The 11,234-nt window shown below is 26.8% G+C and overlaps 1 protein-coding gene across 1 annotated transcript; it reads left to right on the forward strand.

Moving 5' to 3' along the window:
• The first annotated feature begins 2,412 nt into the window (after window positions 1-2,412).
• On the forward strand, window positions 2,413-11,234 carry LOC114258292 (triacylglycerol lipase OBL1). The gene is made up of 5 exons (XM_082922019.1): window positions 2,413-2,706; window positions 4,004-4,188; window positions 4,361-4,394; window positions 6,469-7,103; window positions 10,558-11,234. The coding sequence occupies exons 1-5, from the start codon at window positions 2,493-2,495 to the stop codon at window positions 10,918-10,920; spliced, it is 1,431 nt and encodes a 476-aa protein (XP_082778145.1). The 5' UTR covers window positions 2,413-2,492; the 3' UTR covers window positions 10,921-11,234.

Raw genomic sequence — 11,234 nt, forward strand, 5'->3', positions numbered from 1 at the left:
CGACGATCAGAGCAGCGACGGCGACGATCAGAGCAGAGCAGCGAGGCGGCGAAGGCGGAGGCGCGGCGATCGGCTATCGGCGACGACGACGGCGACGGCCTCTCCCTCTCTTTCTCTCCCTCTCCCTCTCTTTCTCTTTCTCTTTCTCTTTCTCTTTCTCTTTCTCTTTCTCTCCTCCCTCACTGCGTATCAGACTGAGGAAGAAGAACAAAAAAAAAAAAAAAAAATCAAAACCCAAAACGACGTCGTTTTGGGTTTTGAGCCAAATTCGAGCCACTAATTTCGGGCCCTCAAACATTATTCTTCATAAATAGAACGAAAATCTCTATTTCATTTAATAAAACAATAATGTTAAAAGAATATTGTTGTTCAAATCTAAAAATTATACTCATTTTTCAAACTCTATAATGTGTTAAGAAAATGATTTGTGGGTAATTAAATATTTTCTAATTATCAACCAATCATCTTTTTGATATATCACTGAGTGTAAAAAAATGAATTTAAAAAATGGGTTTATATATCATTTTCCAAGTTAAAAACATAGTCAGACACATCTCTCTATTCCATTCATTTGACAAAGCAATAAGGGCGTGTTTGATTGGGGGGATTGGGGGGGGGACTATCCACTATTTGGATATCAATCCAAATAGTGTTCCTTATCCGCCGTTTGATTTTTTTTTAGTCCGCCGGACATGGAGTCCGGCCGAACTCCATGTCCCCCATATGGGGGACTATTGTGTCCTGGGGGGGTGAGATAGAATGTGGGGGACTATCCACTGTTGGGATTAGATGCGAAAATGACCATTTTGACCCTCTACTATTTAATTATGTATTATATTTAATAAAATTCAATAAAATTTAAATGTCTCAATTTAAAAATAAAATAAATTTATTTAACTTTTTATTGATGTTTTATTTATTTAATTTTTTAAAATAATTTTTTATAGATATTTTATTGATGTTTTATTTTAAAATTTTGTTTATAATTTATTTAATTTCATTATTTAAATTTTAATAGGTGTTTTATTTAAAATTTTAATTAAAAAAATAATATAAATTTTTTATACAGGTTATACAGTATTTTATTAAATCAAATTTAGTGGTTATTTATTTATTTAATTGTGTAAAAAAATAAATTTATTTAATTGTGTAAATAAACAAACACAGTAAAGTTTTGCATGTAAAAAAAATAATGATTTGTTATACAGTAATGATTTAAAACAAATTTTATTGATATTTTATTTATTTATTTATTTAATTTAAAAAAACAAATTTATTTAATTAAAAATAATTAAAATATTAAAGATATGTTTAATATTGCTATTACTTAGTAAACAATTGAAAAGGGTAAAATAGTCTTTTGTTCATTTATCCTATCTAGTCTGTCCAACCAAACGTTGGATTCACTAAAAATAGTTCTTTCAAAACATCTAATCCCATGAAAAAACAAACACAGGATACATATCCAATCCGACCAAATAGTCCGGGAAATTCACAGTCTCAGGATTCAAGTCCGATAGATTCTAATCTCCCCATATCCAATCCATCCAATCAAACACACCCTAAAATCTCTATTTCATTCAATAGTTGTAATGTTTTGAAACAGGGTTGTGACAAAAGAATCCTGTGCCAGTTTTCTTGAAGAAAAAAAAAAGAAAAAGTTGAGTATTCCCTATATTTTTGGTATTCTCAAGTAAGGTTTTGTATATTGCTGACTTCTCAAGTCATTGTTTTTCGTTTTTTTTTCACACTTCAAGATAGGAACACGATAATGTGATTCACACTTTTGCAAAGTAGGAAGATTTGTTTCATTACCACACACACTAGGTATCTTTGTATTTTTTGCTTGTGTTGGTTGAACTAGCATAAATCATATAGGTAACATGCATCCAAAAAAACACGGTTTCATTTTCAAAATCTATTTATAAATTTTTTTTCGTCTGATTTTCTCTTTTTTTTGAACAAAAATAAACAGCAAAAATATATTTTCGCCTAAAAAAAATCATATGAAAAAATTACCTATTTTCTCTTCTTTTTGGATTAATACCTCTTTTCTCTTCATTTTTCACTAAACTATTTTTTTTTTTTTTGAAATATTAAAAAAAAAGATTTTGAAAACATAATCAAAAACAAAAGAAAAAATTACAAATCAGTGAAACAATAAAAAAATAATTCTATTATAAATAAAATCTTTGTTGATGCGACTATGACACAAAAGAAAAATTTGTACCATGCACAAGAAACACTTGCATCATTGTGAAAATACAAATATTTTTTCCCAAAGCAAAAGCAATCGTAAGGACAACAAAAGCATCAAAAAAACCGGACGAGGATACTTGGGTTAGAGTGTTAAGCATCTTTTGCCAAAATACAAACACTATATAAGTGGTCATGCATTGCATGGTTAATTTATTATATTATATTATATTCGAGAAAGAAAGAGATCAGCACAGAGAGAGAAGAGTTGGTGTTTTTTTTTTTATTAATAAAAAATGAATTGGTTGATCTTCTTTTTGTTCTTCATCATTATTTTCTTCATCTTCTTCTTCTTCTACGGCGTGAGAGATGTTGTGAACAAGATCCGCTTCTGGTTGCTCATAAACGTGTCAATCCCAGCAATAGTGAAGGTCCTCTCTCACCTGCAAGGGTGTATGTATAAACTAGACTCCAAATTTATGAAAGTCCTCAATGAGATCGACAATGAAGGTTTCAAATTTACCCACACTTTTTCTTTCAATTTTTTTCTCTAAATGCTTTTAACTCTTCCATCGTTTTTGTTTGTTTTATTTTGTAGGTATATTAAAACCACCACAACCTGGTACCTTAAATAAATAATTAAAATTCAGTTAATTAAATGTAAGAATAAAAATAGAGAGTTAATAACACACCCACACCCACACCCACACCCGCTCTCGCTCTCGCATGATGTATATATATAGTTGCGTTAGCAGTATAATATTTAAAATTTATTCAATCTCTTAGATCATCCCAGTAGAGTATGTTATTTTAATACTGTCAATGTCATGTATTTTTTTAGTTTACGCTGCAGTGCCAACTTGTCATATTTTAAGACTTTGGCTCCATTGAACGTCACGATGCAATTTTTTGTCATATGATGCGATACGTACCTAAGTATAAGTATTTATAATATTATTAAATTGAACTTTTAAATTTATATGGACAAATTATACAAATAATATTTATATTTTAGTCTTTGTATTATTTTGATCCTTATAATTTTAATTGGAGCATTTTTTATTTTAAATTTATAATTTTGTCTCAGTTTAATTTAATTGATAATAACTGTTAGTACAACAGGTTTTTTTTTTTTTTTTTTTTGAGCTTTTGTTAGTACAACAGGTTGATTATTACTTTTTTTTCAAAATCATAACAACATTCACAAAACATCATAATTTTTAAAATTTCAAATACAATTGATTGTGTAGTCAATTGGTATAGCATATAACACTATCCTAATTTTTGTCGTTATAGCACAAGCAATTGTATATTCAATTGGCATGAAAGAGTGAAAGGAAAATCATAAGTGCTTACAAAATCAATTGGGTTGAAAGATCACAATTGATTATACAATCAATTAATAGCCATTGTAAATGAAAGGAGATTGAATAATCACAATTGATTGTACAATTGATTAGTATAAGTTTATGTTGTTATTTAATCAATTGTATAATTTATTAAAATATACTTACATTTCAATTAATTTTACATATTTTTTTTTCTTTTTTAAATTTTTTTTCTAAATTTATAAGCCAAATAAAACCTTAAGTTTCGATAAAAAAAAAAACACCTCCAGCACGCATCCTCTTATAAATTCATCCTAAACATTGTTGGCTCAAAAACCAATATAAGATGCCAACAAATAGTATAAACAAAGTGGTTGTAACACTCAATTATTTATGAAATTTGCTCTTTATGAATTAATTTTCTACATACAAATATGCAAATAATTTGTTTGGTTGTGGGTTATATGGTGGGTGTTCAGCGGAGTTGCCGGAAGGACTAGCTAAGAAAATTACGATAGTAGGACGTGTTGACATGAGAATGCGGTTAGACAAAAGAATCAGTAGTGACAACAAGAAGTATACGGCATCACTATCTATGATGGCTGCTAAATTGTCCTACGAGCTTAAAGACGTTGTCAAATTTGTACTCACCAAGTACTGGAAGGTATATATACAATTCAATCATCAACAACCTGTTCTTCAACTATATATATATATATATATAATAACAAAAAAATTTTAAAAAAAAAAACCCTAATATTATGATTGAAAACATTTCTAGATGATGATGACGATGATGATGGCTTTTTTCCTCTCTTTTTATTTTTGTTTTGCAGATGGATAATCCGCTTGTTCTCAGTTTATGGAAGGGTAAGAAAGATTATACATAAAGTTTTTTTTTTTTTTTTTTCTATATTTGCATATATATATATATATATATGTATAGTGTTAGGAATTTTGTAATTATATAACATTATATTTGGATTTATGGTTATGGATTTAAAATGAGTGATTCATCAGTCGTTTAAGGAGTATATATCTTTTAATTCAATACAATAATAGCATATTACTTGTGTTATGTACGAATATAAATAAATAATTAAAAATTAGTTTTAAATTTAAAATAATAATATAAATTTTATTTAAAATATGTAAAGATAATTTATAATCAATTAAATTTTATTCATTTTTATTAGAGTTATACATAAGAGAAGATTTTTATTTTGATGTTATTAATTGAGTGTTCTAATTGAGTTCTTAATAAAAAAAATGCATATATTATAATTTAATTGGTAAAAAATTATATTTTCAATAAAATGTAAATACATTTTGTTTTATAAGTTTTATAATTTTAATTTATCATATGACAGTAGTAAATTACATTTGTTAATGTATTGATTTTTTCTTATTTTGTAAAGCCTAAGAAATTGTCTACTCAAAATTGTAAATTGTCTTTTCTATGAAAATGGATTAGAATTAACTTGTGGTGGTGGGAGAAGCAAGTTTTTAAAATGGATCATCAATCACATTATAATGGAATAAAAGTAAGCTAATAAAAGATTTTTTGATTATTTAAAAAATTAAATATTAAGAGCAAAAATATATGGAAGATGTGAATTGATTCCTTTATTTTAGCGGTATAAAAATTTAAATTTTAAAAATGATCATTTTCAAATTTCTAAATTTAAATTTTTAAATAGATTAATTAACTTTTTTTTCTTTTTGTGGAATGTGTAAATCAAGGTATAATAAGATTTTTTTTTTTTTAATGATTCAATAGAAGTTAGCCAATAGAAGATTTTTTAATTATTTAAAAAAATTAAACATCAAGAGAAAAATCTATGAAAGATGTAAATTAATTCCTATATCTTAGTCGTACAAAAATTTAAATTTTAAAACTAATTAGTTAACTTTTCTTTTCAAATTTTTAAATACAAATTTTTAAATGGATTAATTAACTTTCCTTTTGGATGTATAGATGAAGGTATAATAAGATTTTTTTTTTTAATGATTCAATAAAAATTAGACAATATAAGATTTTTTTTTAATTATTTAAAAAATAAGAATTCTAGAAAAATAGTATGATGCTCTCATTAGAAACTCTATTTTCTTCAAAATATAAAATAGATATTAGAATTAGATTTTAATAATGAATTTGAAACTTTTAAATATGTGATGATTTTAAAGTTGAGGAGATTTAATAAATGAACCGAGCTGTTTATGAATAAGCTTGGCTCGGTTCGGCTCGTTTAGTAAACGAGCTGAGCTCGAGCTCGCATAGGCTCTGCTCATTAAGCTCGGCTCGTTTATCTTTATTTAAATTATATAATAAATATATATATAAATAATAATATAAATACATTTTTTATATATTAAATAATATAAATAATATTTTTTATTTAAATATTTATATTTAAATAATATAAATAATATTAAAAAAAATTTATTGAGCCGAACCGAGCCGAGTTCGAGTTTCATTAAAATTAACGAGCCGAGCCGAGTTCGAACCCAGTTCCTTATCGAGTCGAGCTCGAGCTCAATAAACGAGCTCGATAAGTAAACCAGCCGAGTTCAAACTCAGCAAAGCTCGGCTCGGCTCGTTTGCAGTCTTACTCATAGTTGAATGAAGTAAGGTGTAATGAGTCAATTTATCAATAATTTTGAAATAGATCAAGTGGATAAGCTATGCCTTTTATTTAATAAATAACCAATTTTATAATAGGTAATAAAATATGCAATAGCCTTTTTATTGTTATCGTTCATTAAATTTTCAAAATGTTCCTAGACTAATTAATAAAGGTTTGTTAATGACAGTTTTAATAAAGGTTGTCTACAAAATGTTAAAATATTTATAACTTCAATATATTTTGTAAAATATTTCAAAATATTTTTACACGTTTTTTCAATACTAACAATAATTTTTTTTTTTTTTTCCTTTCTGAAGAAAACCAGACGTCGAAAACACAAGCAATCATGTTCAACGATAAAAAAGCGAACCTGATCGTGGTGGCATTCAGAGGGACCAACTCGTTAGATGCCGGGGCGTTGATCACAGATATAGAGTCAGAATTGTACGAAATTAAAGGCCACAAAAAAATGGAGGGTAGGGCGCACCTAGGCTTCATGAAAGCTCTGGGCCTAAAAAAGGACTTAGGCTGGCCCAAGCCCGAGGAAATCACCGATGTAGATTACTTAAGCCAACATCCAGCGTATTATGAGATAAGAGAGAGGTTGAGAAAGCAATTATTGGAGGACGAGGAAGGAAAGACAAAGTTTATAGTGACAGGACACAGTTTGGGGGGTGCATTGGCAATATTGTTTGTGGGTTTGTTGGGGTACCATGAGGACACGTTGCTGTTGGAAAAAATGGAAGGGGTGTACACATTTGGGCAACCTAGGGTTGGAGATGACAAGTTTAAAGACTTCATGAACAGTACTATAAAAAAATACGGTGTGAAATATTTGAGGTATGTCTATTCCAATGACGTTGTAACCAGGGTGCCATTTGATGTTCAAATTTACCCGTATAAGCACTTTGGGGAGACCTACATCTACTTTGATTGCTTTTATCGAGGCCGGGTAATTTCTCTCTCTCTCATTTTAAGACTTTGTTTAGGATGTTCATTGCGGTTAATTCATATAAGACAAAATATATTATTTTAATCAAATAAAATAAAATATTATATTTAATTCATAATTATTTTATTTTTTTTCTTACAAAAATTAAAAAAATTAAAAAATCTATTTCAAACAAGACATTTTAATTCCAAATTAAAATAACTAAAATATCAAAAAATTAAAAAGTCAACTTACATTCCAAACGAAACCTAAGTTGTTAAGGTGGAGTAGGACCTAAAATAAACTTCCACCAAAAAAATAAAAATAGGATTTGGCTTTCATAATTTGAACTCGTTTGGATTAGAAAGTGTTGTTATAATTTATTGCGAATTCTGTTTTAATAACTTAAATTATTTATTTTATAATTTTTTTTTGTATATATCATTTACACAAAAATTTAGTTGGTCTCTTAATTTATTCAATTTATCGTGTTTGTCACCAAAAATAAATAAATAAATAAATAAAAATCAATAATCTATTTTTAAAAATGAATTTGTTGTCTATTTTTTAGGCAAATTATACTTATAGTCCTTATATTTTACCTCGTGTCATTTTGGTCCTTATATTTTTAATTAGCTTAATTTTGACTCTTAATTTTAAATTTTGTGTCAATTTAATCCAATTGATAAAGTCATTAGTGTTTTTAATGAAAGTTTTTCACTGAATTAGTTAAACTTAATTCACTGAGTTGAACAAATTTATAATTTTTCCTTAAGAAGCATGATACATGTCCCTTATATGCATATTTTTTATTTGAAAATGCTAACAATTATAAACAATAAGACTAATTTGAGACAAAGTTACAAATTCAGGGTTACAATTGAGTCAATTAAAATTATAAAAATCAAAATGACACAAAAACCATAATACAAGGACTAATAACGTAATTTACCCTTATTTTTAAAAACACAAATGCAAACAATCGAAATGTGGTCGGAATTTTTCAATCCCATCCCCATCCCTATGGATATCTGCGGATACCCGACCATATTTCAAATAACCAAAAAAATTGAGAATCATTTAAATCCTTAACACGCTAAATAATTTTTCTTGTTTTCATATACAAAAAGAATGAGACTTTTAGAATTATTATTTATTTATATTTAAACAAAACCATAGATTTTTAGTATTCATTTCTTATATCTAATTATATTATATATATATATATATACATACATACATATTATTTATTTATATATTATTAATGAGTTAATTATCTAAAAGTCATGTTTATAAATGTTATGATAGTTTAGGTCCTATCTAAGATTTTTTGAACCAATAAGTCTTATTTAGTAAAACTGAGAATATTATCAATTTTTTTCAATTTTTAAAATTAAGAACATTATCAATTTTGTATAATAATGTTCTAGATGATTTTTTCATTTACTGATGGACAAAAACAAAGCATGAGACCAAACGTTTGGTTTGATTCAATTATCCAATAAAACTGAGAACATTATCAATTTTTTCCAGTTTTAAAACTGGTAACATTATTAGTTTTTCATTTTTAATTTTTTTTTTCAGTTTTGCACATCATCATACTCCTTTATAGACACAAAATTTTCAGTTTTGCACAAAAAAAAATAATTCAGTTTTTTCAACAAAAAAAAAAAAAACATTCAGTGTGTTTGGTTTCAAATTTTTGAATTTAGTTTTTTAGAAATTGAGTTTTTTATTTTTCGTATTTTTTGTTTTTAGTGAATATTTTAAAAATTTTAAGTAATTTTTTTTACTTTTTTAGATACACATTACTTAGATGTATCTAAATAGTAAAATATTTATGAAAAAATATTTAAAAAATTAATAAATACACAAAAAATATTTAAAATGTACTGAATTTTCATTTTTTTTTGTATTTTTGGTATTTAGTGAATTTGGTAAAGTTTTTTTTTTTACAAATATTGTACTTTTTAAGTGCATTTATGTTAGGTGTGTCTAAAAATTAAAAAAAATTGCTTAAAATATTAAATAATTCATTGAAAACAAAAAAATACAGTAAATAAAAAAGTAGAATTTTAAAGTTGATATTTTAAAATTTTGAAAATCAAAATAAATGTCAAATCATTATATTTCTTTATAGATAATCTTAAATGATGAACAATTTTTATTTGAAGGATAATTTCAACTATTAAAAATTTAATGAGATTTGAATGTCTAAAAAATCTTAATTAAAACTTAATGGAGTATAAGTTTATAAATTTGGACTTGCGTGTAAGTATCCCATCATTAATTATATGGGGATGGGTTTGGATTGGAAGAGGCGATACCCGCCCTTGCCTCCCCCTTGTTACAGGTGATCAAAATATAATCCACTGCTACTTCACATAAGTGTTGAGTTGAGTAAAAATATGTCCTATTCCACAGGTATGCCAATCAAATTAAAATGGCCATCTAAACGTGATCTACATCACACTTAAAATGGATTTAGGTCCTACATTAAATTTTCTGTCTACATTGTGATATTGGATCCAGAAAGATAGGCCAAGCCTTAATATAATAAAAACACATTCACAAGGGTTTCTAATTTTGCATAGGTTATAATTTTTTTATTTTTTTTAGTAATTTTTTAACTTTTAGGCTAAAATAGACAGTTCCCAAACGAGGCCTAAGTGAAGGCTGAACTTGGTGAAATCTTTGATTGTTTCTCCTTATATCATGTGTCTCTTATTTTTCTATTTAAAAAATAAATTAGATAAATAGAAGAAGTAAGATTTGAATCTTAGACCATAAATTTGTTGAAAAAGACCTACTGGACTAGTACACAATATATAATAAATAATTTATTTTATTTGTATTTATTTAACTTGGAGACGTATCAAGTATATCAACTGCTAATATATTATGTAACTACCAAACTTAAGCCTAGGGGCGATCTTAAGAATTAGTGAAAAATATAAATTTTAACCATGACTTCACGTATAAACTCAATCCTTGATGGCCGAGTCTATTGATCAATGTTATCTTTCATTTAATTGATTTTACCCTACTCTTGTGTCCTATTTCTAAAATTTAAAATTTTTCAAATATTGGATCTTGGATTTAATTCGTTGTAGTTGTCCATTTTTTTGTAGGTAAACTAAATAATTAAAAAAAAAACTGTTATTTTTCTTAAATGTCTATTTATTTTATTCTACTTTATTTAAGTAAGGATGTACTTCAAACAATGGAACAGCCCATTCAGGAAAGTAACACTTTTCACTGGATCTACTTTTTTCATTTTTATAAAAATTATTTCCTTCCATTTTCCTTAAATTTCACAAATCCAACAACAACAACTAAACATAACGTTTAAAGACTTGTTTGATTATGTTTTGGTTTTCTATGTTTTTTCGCTATCTCCTTCTCTTTTCAACAAGTAAGATGATTAATTGATTGTCTTTGCAAAATTTGCATTCCGATGAAAAAAAAAAAACAGGTCGAAAGTGAGGAAATCAATAAGAACTACTTTGCGTTGAGGTGGCTCATACCAAGTTACTTGATCGCAATTTGTGAGCTGATTAGGAGTTTTGCTATCCACCACATCGACGCGTACGGTGGAGACTACAAGGAAGGCTGGCTTATGATAACGCTAAGGTTGCTGGGTTTGTATTTTCCAGGATTATCAGCTCATACGCCTCAAGATTATGTTAATATCAGCAGATTGGAAATCTCGCCTCCTAGGAGCAACTCCAATAGGCTCTTTAAAAGAGGCATGCTGGCTATTATAGCTAGTTTCGTTTTATTTTACCTCATTCAATGGACTAACTACTACACTAATCATTTTAACAAAAAAATTTAAACTAGCTATAATTGGAGAGCTTTGAGAGACTCTTTAAACAGTGTGTATTAATAGATAGATAAAATAAAGAGTAACGTTAGAATTGCTCTAATTTCCAAGACATAATTCATGACCATCATTATAAATGTGACTGAGAGATTGTCACACCATCCAATCTATCTCTATTATAAATATAAAAATAAATTATTGTATCCCTTTATTTAAAAATAATCTGTTTGTTTCAAAAGTATTGGCTTGTATTGTATGTAAAATTAGTTTTTATTGGTTTGTATGTAATAAAGAAATTTCCATCAATAAAATGTCTCTTTTGTTTA

This window comes from Camellia sinensis, chromosome 3, assembly GCF_055761805.1.
Source record: "Camellia sinensis isolate YWXY chromosome 3, ASM5576180v1, whole genome shotgun sequence".
NCBI lineage: Eukaryota > Viridiplantae > Streptophyta > Magnoliopsida > Ericales > Theaceae > Camellia > Camellia sinensis.

Bases quoted from the DNA above. Each gene is read 5' to 3' on its own strand.
- LOC114258292 (XM_082922019.1), top strand. From the start codon at position 2,493: ATGAATTGGTTGATCTTCTTTTTGTTCTTCATCATTATTTTCTTCATC. The intron at 4,189-4,360 runs GTATATATACAA...TTTGTTTTGCAG, and splicing joins TACTCACCAAGTACTGGAAG to ATGGATAATCCGCTTGTTCT. The intron at 7,104-10,557 runs GTAATTTCTCTC...AAAAAAAAACAG, and splicing joins ATTGCTTTTATCGAGGCCGG to GTCGAAAGTGAGGAAATCAA.